This window comes from Culex pipiens, chromosome 3 (genome assembly GCF_016801865.2).
Source record: "Culex pipiens pallens isolate TS chromosome 3, TS_CPP_V2, whole genome shotgun sequence".
Lineage (NCBI taxonomy): Eukaryota > Metazoa > Arthropoda > Insecta > Diptera > Culicidae > Culex > Culex pipiens.
The window spans coordinates 98530311-98550616 of record NC_068939.1 but is presented as its reverse complement, the minus strand read 5'-3'; the positions used below and the strand labels follow the sequence as shown (position 1 = coordinate 98550616).

Sequence of the window (20306 nt, the reverse complement as noted above, 5' to 3'; positions counted from 1 at the left end):
ACTCTGCTGGTTCAGTTTCAATTTTCTATTCTTTGTTGTAAAACGATTCTTCCTGACTTGCTGCTCGATTTGTACTGATATTGGACTGAAACGCTAGTAAGGGTTGCATTTAAAGCTGCCAAAAAGGATGTGTATAAAATAATTATAGCTGCAATTTATTTCGCTCTCTTTCTCTCTCAACATAACAAAATAAGCTATGTTTCCTTATAAATAATAATTAACAGGCATTATGTTGAGGGGTGTTAGTTTCTTGGGAACTACTATCTTTCTAGTTCTACGATTCTCTATTACAAAGTTGGCAGATTATTGTGTTTTGCTTCTTGTTTTGTTGTTGATGTTGTTCACCTTTTTTACTAATGAATACAGTTTTATTTGAGTTGATCATTCGCGCGACAATATGATCCTGTTGTTGTTTCCATGCTCTTTTGTCTGGCATGTGGTTAAGTCTTTTCTCAATGTAAGTGAATCACAAATTGTTTTTAATTTAAGTTAACACGGTTCCCTCGCGCGGTTGAACGCATCTTGACAAGGCCCATTCTCGGATTATTTGCTCTCGTTTGCAATTCGTCGCCATCGTGCTAACTTGTCGTACGTGCATTTTGGGCCAAATTGAGTTAAGAACGCCATTTTGTGCAGCTCACAATGCCTCACCTTTTGACCTTCACAGATCCCCAAAATTCGATTTCAATCCTGAGATATTCAACAAAAACCGAAAAAACTCCGTGGATTTTTGTCACTTTACATATGAAAGTAGTTTCAATCTTGTCGTGCTATCTTGTCACTCCATGAAAATTGATGTAAGTGCGACAAAAGGCCAAAGGGATTTCAGGCCAGGAAAGTCAGGATGCGTTTGTCGCACGTACAAGCTAGACTAGCGTAAACATTCGTAATTATAACTCGGGACTCCAGCAACCAACTTCAACCAAACTTTGGGACAATGCACAAAATGGTGAGCCAAACAAAACGTGTTTGTTATTGTTTACATTGCGTGCTCTCGTTTTTGAATATTCAAGGTCAAACATTAAAACGCGTTTTTCTCGGAACGTCAAAATGGCGGGTGCGACAAGATAGCACGACGACGTCGAATTGTTAGAAGAGAAAAGAAATAAAGTTATTGCGATTCGTTCGCGCACCCCCGAAACGGGTGAAATTTCAAGACTGAGAGAACTATTAGTAGAAGATTAGAAGAAGAAAAATATAAAACAGCAGCGCGATTGGTGTTGGTGTTTTGCTCGGGATTTCAGCAAAATTTAAAATTATTCCGCCAGCTCGTCGATGCGACACCGAACGGCATGTTCGACCACCTCCAGGCTGGGATAGTCGAGCTCCTTCACCAAACACAGCGTGGCCGAGAGCAGGTTTGAGTTCTAAAAGAAAGAGTTACTTTGTAAGTGAGTAGATTTATTTAGCATTGCCTCGATACTCACTCTATTGACAGGCCTCCGGTGTACTCCGGCAAAGTGGTTCAGAACGGCATTCGATATCACACTTGCACTGTCGTTAAATCTCGAATCCGATCTCCTTAAAAACAACCAACCAAAATTATCCAAAACCCAACAAACTCAACATCAAAAGTACCAACCTATTCTCGTTCCGCCGGCGGTCAACGTCCTCCCACTCGTCTCGGGAATCGGGCCCCTTGCCGTTGCCGTTGCGGTACTGGTAAAGATCCCGTTCGCTGTTGGCGCCGATGCTCCGCCGGTTCTGGGGATGGCCGGAGTTGCCGTACTGTTGTGACTGCGGGTTCGACTGAGGATGCTGGTTGAACTGGTTGATGTGGCTGGACGAGTGACCGTTGTTGTTGTTCATGTGATGCTGCTGCTGCTGGGTGTGGCCACCGCCGCCGCCGCCACCTCCTTCTTCCCATTCCGTCAGGTCAAGCTGGCTGTGGCGATAGTGAGCGGGCGGGTTCTGGCGCTGGTAGTCGGACTGGTAGTATTCCTGGAGGTAAAGGGAAAATGATGTTTAAATTCTGGAGCAACACGAGAAAAGGGCGGATAAGCAGTTGGACAGTTTGAACTATTTTGCAAATTCTCAAGCTAATTGAAACTTTTTCACAAAACTGAACGTGGTAATCAATAGCAGGCCTGCACAGCTACCTTTCAATACTGCGGGTTTTGTAAAATAGTTTCCTGTAGTCTCGGAATTTGCATAACAGTTCCAGCTGTCAAAATGCTTATGCGCCCTTTTCAAATGTTACTCCAGAATTGTAAATTAATCATCGAAAAAAGGCAAAATGATTTCGATAGCGTTAAAAGCATTTAATTTATCATTTGCAACATCTGACTGGCAACTTCAGTTTAATCTTCAAACTGGCCAAATCAAGTTAAGAACCCCATTTTGTGCAGCTCACAATGCCTCACCTTTTGACCTTCATTGATCCCCAATATTCGATTTCAATCTTTAGGTATTCTATAAAAACGAAAAAAAAACTCCGTGCATTATTGTCACTTTTCATATTAAAGAAGTTTCAATCTTGTCGTGCTGTCCTTGACACAGCCGGAACGAGCTCAACTACCGTAAACATTTTTTACAACAACTCGAAACTCCAGCAACCAAATTCAATCAAACTTTGGGACAATGCACAGAATGGTCAACCAAACAAAACGTGTTTGTTATTGTTTGCATTGCGTGCTCGAGGTTTTGTTTATTCAAGGTCAAACATTAAAACGCGTTTTTCTCGGAACGTCAAAAAGCGACGTACGACAAGATAGCACGACGGCGTCGATTTGACAGCAATTACCCCCATTTCAAATTCAAATTTACGGAAACTGTGGTAGTGCGGGCCTAGTGAACATCTTCGATATATGTGCAGTACAGTATTGGGTCCTAAAATTGAGCTCAAATTTATCAAATTTATGATATTATTATTCGCAACGATAAAGGTTACGACATTTTACGACCAAAAATGAATTAGAATGGATTTGAAAAATATTTTTTTTTAAATACTCCGCGTCCCTCCTTGACTGGGATTTGAGTTATTTTGTGACTATTTTTAACACTTACACTTATTTGTGAGAAAAATAACTTTTGAACTACCTAATCATCCAAACTTCAAACAATTAGCCCTCACAACGCAACCCCGCCTCTAGACGGGCTTCGATGTAATAATTCGTCAATAGTAGTTTATGCAACAAGTGGCAAAAAGAAGATTTTTTCAGCATGAGTCGTACATTTATCCAACGAGGTTCACCGAGTTGGATAAATACGACGAGTGCTAAAAAAATCAAGTTTTGCAACGTGTTCCATACAACATTTTTTGCAATTCCAAAAAACACCCTTTGAATGGAATTGTGAGTCAAATGTCCATGTATTCAGCTAATCAACCGTTTAAACTGAAATAATGTTGAGAAAGATTATTTTTGAAAACAAGTGTTGAAAAGTTCAACTTTTCAGCATCCATTTCGGTGCTGAAAAGTATAACTTTTCAGCATTTGTTTTGAAAAATGTTTCTATTCGATTTTATTATTTTTGGTACAGAAAAGTAGGCTGTTTCGTCGTTGGAGAACGACAGGAAAAGTAATGCCTTTCATGATGGAATTGCAAAATAGTAGTTTATACAACAAGTTGCAAAAAGACGATTTTTTCAGCACGAGTTGTACATTTATCCAACGAGGTTTACCGAGTTGGATAAATACGACGAGTGCTGAAAAAATCAAGTTTTGCAACAAGTTGCTTACAACATTTTTTGCAATTCCGAAAAACGCTTCTTTAATGGAATTTTATGTCAAATATTCATGTCTTTAGTAAATTCATCGGTCAAAACCAAAAAATATTGAAAAATGTTACTTTTCGATACTAGTGTGGAAAAGTTCAACTTTTCAGCACCCATTTCAGAGCTGAAAAGTAGAACTTTTCAGCACTGTTATTGTAAGGTATTAATTTTCCATTCTGTTATTTTTGGTAGGGAAAAGTAGGCCGTTTCGTTTCTCCAGAAGGACAGGAAAAGTTGACAGTTTCAAAGTGGAATTTCAAAAAAATCATTTTTTCACCCAATTTATGATCTTTAAAGGCATTGGGTAGGAGAACTCTTAAAATTTCAGAATATTTTAGTGTTGGAGTTGGAAATTTGACTTGATTTAAAGAACTTTGCCTTTTTTTTTAAATGTCATGTCTGAGGAAAGGCTATAAAACAAGGGTGCTCAAAGTTTTTAAAGGCCGGGCCAAATTTGAAGCTCAAATGAGCTTGCGGGCCAAATTAACAAAGTAGGTAATTTAAAAAAATACTTTATTTTAACTTGAAATAATATGTCAGTTGAAGATTTTTATAATTTATGTTATTTTTACATAACATTAATTAATAACATTTTCGTTAATTAAAATTGTAGAAAACACAAAATGGCAGTTTTTTATAAGTGTTATTTTGAGTGTTTTAGGCATATGAAAAAAAATTGAGTGTACTAGTGTTTTCATTAAATTTTAAAGGTTTTTTTTTTATATTTCGAAAATGGTGACATGTAATCTGAACAATTTATGAAATGGCGTAATTTTATCTGTAACTAAAGAAAAGCCGGAAATTCATAATTTCAACAAAAAAAAAAAATGAAAATATTAAAACACTCCTAAAGTTTGCAATCTCAATATTCAAAAAATGTAACAAAAACAGTTTAGCGAAAAACACTTATCGCAATTTTAATTGATTTCAGCTGATTGCACTTAAATTTCCATTGATAGTATGAAGCATTTTTTAAAAAAATCTGATTATTTAAGCGATTTTTTTTAAAAATGGGGAAGGAGGGGAGGGTTGGTCAGCAAAAGCATTGTAAAATATTTGCAACAACCTTAATTCTCCGATTTCAACATTTTGTCAATCAGATTCGTTATCCTGCCAACATAAGTATGAATCCCGAGGGAAGATTGATAGTCAGATCATAAAAATAGTCATTATGACTTTCAAATTAATATAGAATACTTTTGGAATTATTACAGATTTTTACCTTAGTCAAATTTAAACGTTTTATAGACATTTCCAAAAATGCTTTATTAATGTTTTGACGATATTTACTTAGTTTCAAGATTTAAAAGAAATGTGTTTCGAAAAATGAAGTTCAAAATATTAATAAATCATTAGTTTTTACATTACAAAAAAAAATAAAAACGTATTACTCTGTTTTTTTTTTCAATAATCTTAAATTTTAAAAACATTACTTAATCCACCCTTAGGTGGTTGGTGCCTTCCTCACATTTAAAAGGTAATGCTATCCAAAATAGGGCGGACCTTTAAGTGTTCTATCAAGTTGACTAATTATTCATCTCATTATTATTTCAGGGCACTTATGTGCTCACAACTTATGATAGCGTAGTCAAATCTGCAATTCAATTTGTGCCCGTTGGAAAGGCTTATTAATTATCTATCCAAAGATAGGTCGCATGATATATTTGGACAACGTTTTCACCAAAATACCTGAGATCTGGCCTCCAAAAAGTGTATAAATAACACTTAAGTGCTTATAACTTTTGATAGGGTTGGCAGATCTTTTATGTTTTGAATGCATTGGAAAGGTCTTTCGATTACCTATCCAACGACAGGTCGCATGATAGATCCAGACATCGTTTTCATCAAAATATCTGAGAACCGCCCTCCAAAAAGTGCATAAATATCACTTAAGTGCTTATAACTTTTGATAGGGTTGTCAGATTTTCAATGTTTTGGACGCGTTGGAAAGGTCTTTTGATTACCTGTTCAACGATAGGTCGCATGATAGATCCGGACAACGTTTTCATCATGATATCTGAGATCCGGCTTCCAAAAAGTACATAAATAACACTTAAGTGGTAATAACTTTTGATAGGGTTGTCAGATCTTCAATGTCTTGGACGCGTTGGAAAGGTCTTTTAAATACCTTTCTAAAAATGTATAACATGCCGGGTTTTCTTACAAAAACCACCCTTTTTACAATCTTCCGGACTTTTGTTAAAATCGTTTTTTTAGCATAACTTTTGAAGTACTTAACTAAACTGCATAATTTTTAATACCGACTTATGGGACCCCAAGACGGATCGAATGACGCCAAAACGGACAAAATCGGTTAAGCCAATGTTGAGATAATCGAGTGACAATTTTTTGATCAACATCCCACCACACACACAGACATTTGCTCAGAATTTGATTCTGAGTCGATAGGTGTACATGAAGGTGGGTCTAGGAGGTCTAATTGAGAAGTTCAGTTTTCGAGTGATTTTATAGCCTTTCCTCAGTAAGGTGAGGAAGGCAAAAAGTATGAAATCACTTTACTTAGCAAATTTAGAAGGTTTTTTTTATTCTTCCTTCTCTTGAAAAATACATTGTTAGAATATTCAATTACATCAAAATGAACTATAGTACAAATCATAGTTGAAAGCAACTCCAAAACTCTATTAGGTTATAAGAATTACGAAATTGTGAATTGATTATTCACTAATAAAAACTAATTGAATTGAATTGACATCACTTTACAAGTGTTCCACGGGCCATTTTACATGATCAATCAAAATGGCTCCGCGGGCCACAAAACAATACCTCGTGGGTCACGTTTGGCCCGCGGGCCGTACTTTGGTCACCCCTGCTATAAAATCACTCGAAAAATGATCTTTTTAATTAGACCTCCTAGACCTACCGTCATTTATACATATCGACTCAGAATCATCAGCTGAGCAAATGGAGCCTAACATTTCAAAAGGACACATAACTTTTGTAAACAATAGTGTATCCCTTTCACTCGAATGACAGTTTACATAAGGTGTGAAAGGGACACACTCTTGTCTAAAAAAATTATGTGCCCTAATGAAATGGCAAGCACGAAATGTCTGTGTGTTTGGCTGTATGTAGACAAGTGTACCGAACCAATGTTACTGGAATATCTCGTCACTGACTGAGCCGATTTTGACCGTACTGGCCTTATTCGATTCATCTTGGGGTCCCATAAGTCTCTATTAAAATTTATAAGATTTAGTAAAGTAAATCAAAAGTTAAGCTTTAAAATCTGCTGCATATAAATTTAACAATTTGCAAAAAAGGGTGGTTTTTGCATGAAAACCTGCCATATTATATATTTTTAGAAAGGTTCTGAAATGATCTTTCTTGTGGATTCTGAATTTTCAAGATCGGACTTACCTATCAAAAATTACAAGCAGTTTAAAAACTGGTCTGAATTTACATAACCTCAAATGGTCAAGTCTGATAGCCACAAAAAAGCCGTGTAGAGGGATGCCATTTTCCTCAAAAGCGGTATCTGTATAATATTGACAAAAAGTCTGTTGGTAGTCTGTTTTTTATACTCATCACTTTTTTTAATAGGACCTCTTAGATGCTGCGATCACGTTAGCAATCCGCGATCCCTAAACGATCCCTAAACAATGTGGACACTTTAGGGGGGGGGGGGGGGGGTTGTCCATATATATAATTATAATTTTATGGACTACACTAGAAAAAATGATACAGGGTAAAAAATATTTTGGTGACTTTTTATTTAACTTTTTATCACTAAAACTTCATTTTCAAGAAACACTATTTTTATTTTTTTTTATTTTTTGATATGTTTTAGAGGACATAAAATGCCAACTTTTCAGAAATTTTCAGGTTGTGCAAAAAATCTTTGAATTTTTTAATCAATACTGATTTTAAAAAAAAATCTAAATATTGGTCGCAAAATTTTTTCAACTTCATATTTCGATGTAAAATCAAATTTGCAATCAAAAAGTACTACAGTGAAATTTTGATAAAGTGCATCGTTTTCAAGTTAAATCCATATTTGAGTGACTTTTTTGAAAATAATCATTTTTTTAAATTAATGCACATGTTTGCCCACTTTAAAAAAATATTTTGCTTTATTGAACTTTGTTCATACGACCTTTAGTTGCTGAGATATTGCCATGCAAAGGTTTAAAAACAGGAAAATTTATGTTTTCTAAGTTTCACACAAACAAGCCACCATTTTTTAATGTCGATATCTCAGCAACTAATGGTCCGATTTTCAATGTTAAAATATGAAACATTCGTAAAATTTTCCGATCTTTTCGAAAAAAATATTTTCAAAATTTTTAAACCAGGACTAACATTTGAAAAGGGCGTTATATTGAATGTTTGGCCCTTTTGAAATATTAGTCTTGTCCCGCCCGTGTGGATCAATCGGACCGCGCACTGGACTTTCAATCCAGAGGTTGCTGGTTCGAATCCCGCGGCGGGTGGTCTCAAAATTCTTAGTGTAAATATGGGTATCCGGCGCCGTCGCTCCGTGCCGTACTCAAACACTTAGGAGCCCAGGGCGGCGAAGTCCTTGTAGTTAAAAGGAAGACACTAGTGGTTGGTACTAGCAATGGTGGCCGACAGCTATAAAGTCAACTTCGTTTAAACATGTGCATTAATTTAAAAAATGAAAAACTGTGACTATTTTCAAAAAAGTTACCTAAAAATGGATTTAACTTGAAAACGGTGCGCTTTATCAAAATTTCACTAAAGTATTTATTGATTGAAAATTTGATTTTACATCGAAAAATTAAGTTGAAAATTTTTTGCGACCAATATTTCGATTTTTTGAAAAAAAAAACAGTATTGATTAAAAAAATCATAACTCGCTCAAAGATTTTTTGCACAACCTGGAAATTTCTGAAAAGTTGGCATTTTATGTCCTCTAAAACATATCAAAATAAAAAAAAATTAAAAATAGTATTTTTTGAAAATCAAGTTTTAGTGATAAAAAGTTAAATAAAAAATCACCAAAAAATTTTTTACCGTGTATCATTTTTTTCAGTGTAGTCCGTATCCATACCTACAACTCTGCCCAAGACACCAAATCGATCAAAAAAATCCTTCAAAAGATACAGATTTTTGAATTTTCATACATCATTTTTGTTTTTCAGCTGCCAAATTTGTATGGAAAATTATATGGACAAACTAATGATGCAAAATGGCTTCTTTGGGCATACCGAAGGCACCAAAAAAGTTTCAGTCGGATTAAAAAATACAAAAATTAAAATTGAAGAAAAAAGACCGATTTCGTATAGAATTGCTCAGGCTGAATACTACAAACATAAACTAAACAAGATTAATGCAAATTAAAATACTAAAAATAAAACAAAACAAGTAAAGTTTTTTGTAGAATATGCTCAAAATTACCTCCTGAACACGGGAACAATTAAAATTTACGAAAAAAAAATGGGCAGTTGAGGGTTAAATCGCGCAGTATGAAACACTAAACCGAATCGAATGTCGGGTTTAAAAATTACAACAGCAACAAGAACGTAAAATATCGAGCATAAAAAGCTAAATCATTTTACCAATTCGCGCTATGGCCGACGAACGGTGATATTTTACTCCAATAAGGGAGTGTTTTTTTGTTTTACGTAACGCAGATACGGGGGAGGGGGATCGGAGGCTGTGTTACGATCCAATTTTTTTTAATTTGTATGGAAATTTGGTTAAGAGAGGGGGAGGGGACTAAAATTTCGATTTTTTGCGTTACGTAATAAAAGAACGCTTCCCAACTGCGTTCTGTATAAATAATATTTTATCTTTATGAATAACAACAAAGAAAAAACGGTTCTAGAGTATTTCTGTGCAATCGATTATTAATTCTCGATTATCATAATTTGGTTGCCACTACACCACGATTCCTGATGGTGCAATTGACAAATTACTTTTGCTTTGTTTCTTTGAATCGAATCCCAATTACACTAACGACTTACCTTCATGGAGTGTGTCGAAATGCTCGGTGCAATCGGGACGCGTTCTCTGTAACCGGAAACGGGGCTGTCCTGGTCGGAGCCGGGCGATCTCTAAACGAATTATTTGGGTTATTGCATTACAAGAAATATTCTTTATTGTAGTGAAAAATTTGGATATTGTGCTTATCCTGGGAATGGCGGTTTCTCTCTCATGTAAGTCTTTCGATTCAATTAACTAAGAACACGATTAAAACTGATAACACAGAACAACATACTATGCAATAAAAAAATAATTGTAAACAGAAAATTAAAACATGTGCTCTTACATCGTACTGGTGGTAGGAACCGCGGTGATTACTGGAATAGTGCGATGCATGCGGAGTTTGTGGCGGAGGTGAGTAACTATCCCGGTTCGGCGGACTTCGCTGTGTATTGTAGGGTTGTGGATGGAACACAAAATTATGGAATAAAAACAAAAGAAAAGAAATAAAAACAGGAAGAAAAAAGGGAAGGTGTTATAAACGTTGCATAACATTTGTTTTTCGATGCGAGGCTTGGCGCAGGCATTTTTATTCTATTAATCAGAGCAAGTAATCTGTCTTTCCCTCGCACGACGGAGGGTGGTCAAGCGGCAAGAAGCTATTTATTTATTGGTTGTTGCACTGTGGCGAAACTGACCCCCTCCCCACTCCCCAACTCTCATCGAAAGCTCCAACATTGCGAAGCAGGAGTGCCGCCTTGTAAAGCATGAGCAAATCTATACCACGGCAGCGGGATTGATTCAATTATAAATTCGATACAAATTCAGTTCACCGTTCCAAACCGTTCGATGGTTAGGTAATTTTGTCCGCTCACTTGGTCACTGGGAGGTTGGCCGTTGGGAGGCATGTTAGATGACGTTTGCTTTCATTGGACAAATATAAGGTAGACGACATAAAATATGAAACGGTAGATTGATGGACGTTGACATGTCCAGTGCAGTTTTTATTTTTCGTTGAAAACAATTTTCTTTGAGAATTAAAAGCGATACAAATCGATTCAATTCAATTATGAAAAACCATTTACATATTGGACCCAGCCATAAACCTTGCGGAAACTTTTTGGAAATTTCCACACAAAAAAATCGAATGTCAAAAAATGGTCAAAAACATGGTGGTGAGCCACCCTTGGTTTTGGGCTTTAGAATGGATTTAGACCGATTGCACTGACCTACAAAAACTGTCAAAAATGTCTGCGCAGGCTCAACTAGAGGAGAAGCATGAACTTTGAGGACCTCAGAAAGACGTGCAATTTGAATTTTCAAAAATATTTTGACAGAGCCGAATGATTTTTCCTCAAAGTTTGTATGGAGAATTAGTGCAGTTCATTCCTTTCGTTCCTGCATGCAATTTATGGATTGTATGCAAAAGCGACGAACCGCCCGCAAACTTTGTAGAAAACCCATTCGGCCCTGTCTGAATATTTTAGAAAAAAAAAAAAATGGTTGGTGTTACAGCACCACACCAAAACCGACGTTTAAATTTACGTATTTTCGAATAAGACCAAAGATTTATGTGCTGGAAAAATGATACTGTTACTACACCCTAGTGACCCATTCGATGAGAGGAAGTCGAAGAAATTTTTTTTTAATTTAATCAACGCAGCAAAAAATCCGATGGTAAAGCGCATGCAAATCACCTTTATAAGGAAGGCCACTTAATACACTTCATGGTACGGTATGTCCCCGCATCCTTTCCCCCTGTCTGTAGATCATGTAAAATGTGCTCCATTCATAGAATCCTCAGCCGGGAACCGTGGTGTAGGGGTAAGCGTGATTGCCTCTCACCCAGTCGGCCAGGGTTCGATCCCAGACGGTCCCGGTGGCTTTTTTCGAGACGAAATTTGTCTGATCACGCCTTCCGTCGGACGGGAAGTAAATGTTGGCCCCGGACTAACCTAAGGGTTAGGTCGTAAGCTCAGTAGGAGTCGTCTCCCTGGGTCCTGCCTCGGTGGAGTCGCTGGTAGGCGGTTGGACTAACAATCCAAAGGTCGTCAGTTCGAATCCCAGGGTGGATGGAAGCTTAGGTGTAAAAACAGGTTTGCAATTGCCTCAACAATCAAGCCTTCGAACACCTAGTTTCGAGTAGGAATCTCGCAATCGAGAACGCCAAGGCAATACTGTAGAGCGAATAATCTGATTTTTTTTTTTCATGGAATCCTCACTGCAGTTATTGCAATGCAGTAGGCCTGGCCGCTTTAATAAGTGTTATGCATTTGGGGGGGTTCTCGAAAGAACTACAATAATTAATAATAACAAGAAAGAACTTAGGGAATAAACCAAATTTTTTACGAATTTTTACCGGGTTGAATCAGAATCTGTATACATAAAAAATATTCTATCGGTGAAAATTGCGTTTAAAAAAACGGTTTTTGATTTTTTGTACAGATTTTTAACTGACCTGCCCTTATAGGTGGATCGACTTTCAAAAAATCGGGTATCAAACCCAATGCTCACCGAGAAGACTGGGGCCTTAGCTCGCTCGGCTATCAGACCGTTGAAGGTTGAAAAGGATAAACGCCTATATAAGCTTGACATTCTGGTAAAGTAGGGTGGGTGTAATCTATATATATATAAAATTTCGATGGTTTTGTTCGAATGCGAATCAGTTCAATACGGAGCGTCGGATCGAGATGCTCTTTGTTGCGTTAGGTTCGTGTAAGCCCAAGGAAGCAGTCATGCAATTTGAACGGAACCCGTTCTGCGTTCGTTCTCTTTCTTCAAAGTAGTGGTGGGCAAAACCGCTCATTTCTGTGAGCCGCTCATTTTCGTTCGCTCATTTAAATGAGCGGCTCTTTTGAACGGCTCATCCGCTCATTTCGCTCAAAGTCAGAAAATAGACTGGAATGAACTGAAGCATCTGCTCAAGATATTTAGATTTTTTTTTCAAACGACCAATGGAGTGTCCATGAGTGTCACACTTCGTATGATTTTTGTTGATTGATATTTCAAAAATATATGTTTTCATCGCACTTATTCAGAACAGATTGGAGATCGTCCATAAAACATAAAAAATCGTCGATTTGCTTTATCCTTTTTTTGGAAAGCATTTCAAATATAAACATTGATCTCTGAAATCAACAAATATTGAAAACTTTTTTTCATAGAGAGGTAAACAAACTTGAGTTTTCTTCAGAAGTGAATATTTTCAACCAAATTATTGCTTTCAATTGTTAAAAGTAACGAAAGTAAGCTGAATTATTGTTTTGATAATTATTTTCCCATATTTTGTGAAACAAAAGATTTAATTTGTTGTTCAGTAACAGGCATATTTGAGGTAGCGTTTTGCTGCACTTGATAAAATAGTCTCGAAATGCAGTTTTTTGTTTAATAAGAACAACTTTTATTCATGACAGCAAATGAATGATCAAAACATTCGTCAAAAAAGAAGATCTGAAAAAATGCCTTAAGAAAACTATTGATCAATTACCACAAAAGAGTACCAAGTTTGTGTGATGTGCTGTGGTAAATTACATTTAAAATCATAAACGGTTCAATACATGGATTAAAACCGCAAACTAGCATACGAACTATGTTCGAATGCGTGTAACAACTTTTGAGAAATCTATCGATATTTTCATAATGAGATCATGCAACATCTGGCGACAATCAGCTGATTCAAAATCACAGGCGCCCCGACAGGCTAGCAACAAGCATAAAGTGCGCCATGATGTTGGAAGTTGGAACATGAGGCGACCGGTGGGAACCTAGTTTCCCCTCTTTTCTCCACAGCACCGTCACCACCAGCGCGTGGAAGAACGAACCGAACGAGAGCGAATGAGCGAGAGCGAAATAACGAAAGAGTGAGCGAAAACGACGCCGTTCGACGACGTCGACGACGGCGCGAGCGACGCTAATCAAGCGCTCCGTTGAACGGAGTCCGTTCGTTCTTTCCGTTCATTCGCTCTCGCTCATTCGCTCTCGTTCGGTTCGTTCTTCGACTCGCTCTTTGATTTGACGGTTCTTTGAAAAGAACCGGTTCACAAAATGAACCGCCGCTCATTTTTTCTGAGCGGTCGCTCATTCGTTCTTTAGCTTGAGCCGGTTCATAAGAACGGTTCGCTCAAAAAAGCCCATCTCTACTTCAAAGCGAACTGAACCCACCGCGCAGGAGCCATTGCTTTTCGTTCCAAAAACAGAACGTCACTTTTTCGTGCCGTTCTCTTCAAAGTTTGGAACGCGTTCTGTGAACCGCCTGTAGCCAAAGGCTCTCTATGGAAACTGTTAAACTTAAATAAACATTCAGTAGATTAATTTGTACAGAGCTTAGTTAGCTCGGTGGTAACATGCATGAACAGTATTCGAAGGAAATGAGTTCGAATCTCAGTTTTTTAAATATTTTTTTTTTTGTGTGGTTGGGTACCAACTTTTTGACGACGACTGAAATTACATTTTATACCAATCAAGGGACACTCCAGCTGGGAGGCTAGGGAGACTAAATGAAACGGTTAATGGCTAGTACGCAGATCGGAAGGAAAGGGGTCAAGAAACAGCTTTACGAACAGCAGAACAAAGGAGAGGGAGCGATTTCTTGGGGCTTTTCTTCACCCTCTCTGGCTTGCTTTAGCTGCCGCTGCTGCCCATTTGATTTTTTTCTCGATCGGTTCCTTCCGAAGTGCATATACCGCTTAAAAAGCAAAAAGCACCCCGACTAAATTGGAGACAAAAAATTATTGCCACCGTGATTAAAAAAAATCATTGCTTTTCTAGTTAAGGAAAAAAGAGATTCGAACTCACTACTTATGATTTCTAAACCGAATTGTTACCACTAAGCTAGCAGTACTGATATGTAAACGGATGATTAACAGTCCATGAAGTTTAGCTAGTCTACTGAGGTCTTATTAAAGGAAAATGTTGAAGTTCTGAACTGGGTTCTCCGTTCGTTTCAAAAAAGCCTACTGAACGAACGTTTCTTAGAGACGAGCGTTCGTTCTCAGAGCTGTTATTTTTCGTGTTGCTTTGTGAACTTGAACGAACGGAGAACCCGTTCAAAAGCATGACTGCAAGGAAGGTTTATACGCTAACAAATTGACCCTTTGGCCACTTTGGAACCGATTCCGGAGCATCGGTCAATTGTATGGAGAATGTTACGTAAAATCATATTTTGATCACAGGAGGCTGAGTAAGCAAGAAATCAAAAAAACGTCAACAAACGAAAAAAAGGCAGAACGAAGTTTGTCGGGTAAGGCTTGTATTACATAAAGTTTCAAAAAATAGTGCAACATTTATTTTACGTCCAAGCCTTTTACACGCAGCAGGATTACATTTTTTTCATCGCTAAAAAAATCAGGGGGCAAAACACACATTTATTGTAATTTTTTGCCTTCCTCACGTTACTGAGGAAAGGCTATAAAATCACTCGAAAAATGAACTTCTCAATTAGACCTCCTAGACCCACCTTCATGTATACCTATCGACTCAGAATCAAATTCTGAGCAAATGTCTGTGTGTGTGGTGGGATGTTGATCAAAAAATTGTCACTCGATTATCTCGACATTGGCTGAACCGATTTTGTCCGTTTTGGCGTCATTCGATCCGTCTTGAGGTCCCATAAGTCGCTATTAAAAATTATGCAGTTTAGTTAAGTACTTCAAAAGTTATGCTAAAAAAACGATTTTAGCAAAAGTCCGGAAGATTGTAAAAAGGGTGGTTTTTGTAAGAAAACCCGTCATGCTATACATTTTCAGAAAGGTATTTAAAAGACCTTTCCAACGCGTCCAAGACATTGAAGATCTGACTATCCTATCAAAAGTTATAAGCACTTAAGTGTAATTTATACGCTTTTTGGAGGCCGGATCTCAGATATGTTGATGAAAACGTTGTCCGGATCTCTCATGCGACCTATCGTTGGATAGGTATTCAAAAGACCTTTCCAACGCGTCCAAAACATTGAAGATCTGACAATCCTATCAAAAGTTATAAGCACTTAAGTGTTATTTAAGCACTTTTTCGAGGCCGGATCTCAGATATTTTGATGAAAATGCTGTCCGGATCTCTCATGCGACCTATCGTTGGATAGGTATTCAAAAGACCTTTCCAACGCGTCCAAAACATTGAAGATCTGACAACCCTATCGAAAGTTATAAGCACTTCAGAGTTATTTATGTACTTTTTGGAGGCCGGATCTCAGATATTTTGATGGAAACGTTGTCCGGATTTCTCATGCGACCTATTGTAGGATGAGTATTCAAAAGACCTTTCTAACGCGTCCGAAACATTGAAGATCTGACAACCCTATCAAAAGTTATAAGCACTTAAGTGTTATTTACGCACTTTTTGCATTTTGGATAGCACCCTTTAAATGTGAGGAAGGCGCCAACCACCTAAGGGTGGATTAAGTAACGTTTTTTAAATAAAATTTTCTTTGAAAGAAACTACAGAGAATACATTGCATAAAGGTAGAAGAAAGCGTATCAGTTCACAATAAATCTGATACTAATTTCAAAATTCCAGATTTTCCGGTCCGTGCAGTGCGATTATTCATCAGATTATTGGTCCTGGTGCAAAAACGAAGCTTTTGATGTAAAACAATTGATGGTTTGCGCGAAACCATGTTGCGGTAATTTTTGGGCCCTTTTTCCCACAGTGCTTTTTTGGGGAGCACGGACTGAAAAATAAAACACAGACCAAGGGCCTTTTTTCCGAAATTCTATGATATTTTTTTTAAATTAAAACAATAGCAGAACTGTAACAAATTTATACATTTTGGGATTGGGAATGTTACAAGCATTTAACGATTCTTTTTGCTTAAATTTGCTGAAAGTAATGCGTTTAACTTCAAATTCAGTCAATTTCATAGCCCAAAAACAAAAACTTTTAATACAAGTCTGACAAAAACAACACACATGTTTAAAAAAAATAAAATTTAACTGTAGCTCAAAAGATGCCATCTTCTTAAACAACCTAAAAACAAAAATTTCCAGAATCGGTTACATTTTTTCAAATCCAAAAAAGGATCGTTTACCACTCAAACCAACTTCCCACATTTAATAAAATATTCAATACTCCATATATGGGCCACATCAACCGATGGTAACATAAACATAAATAGTGAAAAACCGTAAATGCAGTTTACTCTCCCAGCGCCGTCGACGTTAAACCTTTGCCATGACACGATGATGCTGCTGCTGCTGGTAATACTGAACAAAAAATACATAAAAGCGCAACAGAGAATGAGAGAGAACATAAAAAAAGCTCCAGCATGCCAGCGAATAAAAATGCATGGTTTAGTGTGTAAGTGTGTCTGAGCTTCTAGAATGCATGTGACGGGCGCGGGATGCTGCCAAGTCTACGACTACACCTGGACGAGTTGAGAATTGGGAATTGGGCAGGGAAGGAGGGATGGTTGGGGATGGAAAGCATGCAGCGGCCAGCGGCAGGGAATGCAATAAAAAGGGGAAGCTACACGGAGAAAAAAGAGTTCCCAAAATCGTGAACAAGCGTTCATGAAAATGAGAACCTCGAACAAAGTGTTCAAATCCCATGGTACGATTTTGAAAAACGTACCATGAAATTCGAACACTTTGTTCGTGGTTCCCATTTTCATGAACGCTTGTTCACGATTTTAGGAACTCTTTTTTCTCCGTGTAGACGTGACTTTCCCGCCAAAAACGGAAAATCCAGTTTTACCTGCAGTGGCGACGACGGAAGTGAACCACGATCGGCCGGATCGCTGATGCACTCCGATTCCGTGTTTTCCGGGCTCATCTGTTGCAGCGGTGGGGGCATCATGGGCGCCGATGACGACGGGGTCGTCGATTGGGATTGCTGCTGCGCGGACGAACACAACACACACACATTGGCGGAGGAAGGTGGGCGCGGCGTTTTTTGTTTAAAAGGGGTTGGACGATGGCGTTGTTAGTTCGAATGGTGTTTGGTTTAGTATCGACATACACAATTAGTCACATGAAAGTACGCAGAAAAGATACGGGATGAGTTTCACAGTCAGTGGTAAGTATCTCAATCACAATACGACGCTTAATTAAAATCAAACACTACAACGTAGTAGATCAACACCCGCGGACTCAACACTCACCTCGACGACGGGACTTTGCTGGCGATACTGCTGTTGCTGGTGATGCTGCTGGACTGCTGCAGAAGGGGGTGGAGGGGAAGGATTTTCGTACGCTTCGTGTTTCGGCTGGGCTGGGGCGACCTGCGCCCGCATCGCTTCCGATACTTCCTCCGGGGTGACGTCAACATTGTCGAGCTTTTTGAGATTTGGCAACGCGCGGAGTACGATCTGTCGGTAGTTTGGGCCGGCACTGTCCACCAGGGGATTCTCCTCCAGCCACAGGTTCTTCAGCTTGGGGAGATTCTGCGGTGGGGAATGGAGCGATAGCGAATTGTTGGTTAAATTCTGTATTAAAATTACGGAATTTCTAGAAAATTAAGTTGATTATTAGAGGTGGAAAAACCGCCCTTTTTGTTAGTCGCTCATTTTCGCTCGCTCGTTAAAATGAGCGGTTTGTTTGAACGGTTCTTTCGCTCTTTTTTTTTCTAAATTTCAAAAAATTATTTAAAGTTAAAAAACTAAAAAGGAGAAGAATCGATTGAAACCATTGCACAGTGGTCCAGATCGCAAAATAAAGAGGAAAATGGATTTTCCGAAAAATGGTGAAGACACCAAAATATTATCTAGTAATCTACGCCTTCTACGACCAAATTTAGAGAAAGCATTTGAGCAAACCTAAAAAAATGGCAACTTGGCAATTCAGAGTTAAGTTTAAGAGAAAAGTGATGCCCAAAAAGACAAACATTTTTACTTTTTGGCAAATCAATTTGGACTCATGGGTCGAAAGTTACAGACATTTTAATGTAAACAAGATGCAAATTGGGAATTCATATATCTCGAAAAGGCGCAGACCAAATTTTAAGCGCCAGGTTGCATTTGAAAGAGGAGATTCAGCACAACAAACGCTGGAAAAATCTCAGGGGTGTTTTTCTTTAAACGCGAGATATCTTCATTTGAAAAAGTATAATTTTCAAGGGAAAACCATATGGGACCACCCTAACAAAATCCGAAAATTGTCCAATTATATGTTTTTCTATGTAGTTTGCCGCTGAATCTGAATTGAAAGTCAAAGTTAAAAAAAAACATTTTTTGGTCATATTATTTGTTTCCATGTAAAATTATCATTTTCGACAAAGTTGCTTGGATTGGCAAGACAAAAACATTATCACCCTAATCGTGAATCGCCCTAATTTTCAAACAAACCCCATCATATTTACAACAACTCTTCTGAAGACACCAAAGCTCCAAAACTTCACAATTTTTCGGAAATTCAATTTTCCACTTAATTTTGCGACCTGGACCACCACTGATCTAGGAAAACGTTTTTTTAGCAGTTCTCTACGAAATCGATCTTTTATTTATTTTTTAGTTTTAATTTTTGTATTTTTTAATCCGGCTGAAACTTTTTTGGTGCCTTCGGTATACCCCAAGAAGCCATTTTGCATCATTAGTTTGTCCATATAAATTTCCATATAAATTTGGCAGCTATCCATACAAAAATGATATCTGAAAATTCAAAAATATGTATCTTTTGAAGAAATTTTTTGATCGATTTGGTGTCTTCGGCAAAGTTGTAGGTATGGATAAGGACTACACTGAAAAAAAAAATGATACACGGTAAAAAATTTTGGTGATTTTTTATTTAACTTTTTGTCACTAAAACTTGATTTGCAAAAAAAACACTATCTTTACTTTTTTTTTATTTTTTGTTATGTTTTAGGGGACATAAAATGCCAACTTTTCAGAAATTTCCACTTTGTGCAAAAAATCTTTGACCGAGTTATGATTTTTTGAAACAATACTGATTTTTTTTTCAAAAAATCTAAATATTGGTCACAAAAAAATTATCAACTTCATTTTTCGATGTAAAATCAAATTTGCAATCAAAAAGTACTTCAGTGAAATTTTCATAAAGTGCACCGTTTTAAAGTTATAGCCATTTTTAGGTGACTTTTTTTTTCAGCTCCCTCCGTGTACGCACGAGAGCATGCAGCTAGTGCTCAGTGCTCCATCGTTTTTTCGATTTTTTTCGCCGTAATTGATTGTGGTCACCCGCGAGTTTGCTTCTCCAGCATGCCAAAGGCCGGCCGTGGCCGTGGCAGTTCGAGTGCGGCCTCGAAAAACCCGCGAAGTTCGTCCACCGGCCGTGTGCAAAAAGGTAAACAAACCAACGCCGTGTCGGCCGCCATCGCGCAGGGGAGCGTCAGCGCTGAAGGCATCGACAAAAAGTTACTACATCCCGGATATGTCCCAAGATCACCAGTGCGAACCCGTTCCGGTACTTCCGGTGCCACGACCAGTGGCACATCAACATCCGCCAACATCCCCATCAGGAACGAGTTCCAGATGCTGAGCGACGACGAAGAAAATAACAACTCTGACGGTAGCAGCACTACGGACGACGACGACGACGACGATGATGGTCGTGCACGGAAAAAAGTGCCGACGTCAAAAAAGAACAACTCTCCAGTGGAACGTAGACCACCTCCAATTTTTGTTTTGGACACGTTAGCGGACGATGTTGACGAGTTGCTGGAAGGCCTCGGATATTGTCTGAAAATCGGTAAGTCGGCAGTGCAAGTGATCACACTGACCAAAAAGAATTTCGACCTG

General features: G+C 37.9%; 1 protein-coding gene and 1 long non-coding RNA gene across 6 annotated transcripts in view; one reads left to right on the top strand and one right to left on the bottom strand.

The window, feature by feature from the left end:
- Window positions 1-346: 346 nt before the first annotated feature.
- The window catches only part of LOC120421378 (transcription factor mef2A), a 53190-nt gene continuing 33230 nt past the window's right edge, over window positions 347-20306 (bottom strand). The window contains exons 4-10 of one of the 5 annotated variants that reach the window (XM_039584570.2): window positions 17715-17996; window positions 17309-17446; window positions 9969-10067; window positions 9664-9753; window positions 1583-1941; window positions 1428-1521; window positions 347-1367 (exon numbers count right to left, since the gene is read on the bottom strand). In XM_039584570.2, coding sequence (XP_039440504.1) covers window positions 1257-1367; window positions 1428-1521; window positions 1583-1941; window positions 9664-9753; window positions 9969-10067; window positions 17309-17446; window positions 17715-17996 — 1173 coding nt within the window. In that variant the 3' untranslated portion in view covers window positions 347-1256. Of the gene's footprint in view, window positions 1368-1427; window positions 1522-1582; window positions 1942-9663; window positions 9754-9968; window positions 10068-17308; window positions 17450-17714; window positions 17997-20306 lie in introns of all 5 variants that reach the window. The other 4 variants (XM_039584569.2, XM_039584571.2, XM_039584573.2 and 1 more) reach the window with 4 other exon arrangements.
- LOC128093237 (uncharacterized) lies at window positions 14989-15583 on the top strand. Its single transcript, XR_008212341.1, has 2 exons — window positions 14989-15370; window positions 15535-15583. It is a non-coding gene; the product is annotated as an uncharacterized LOC128093237 (long non-coding RNA).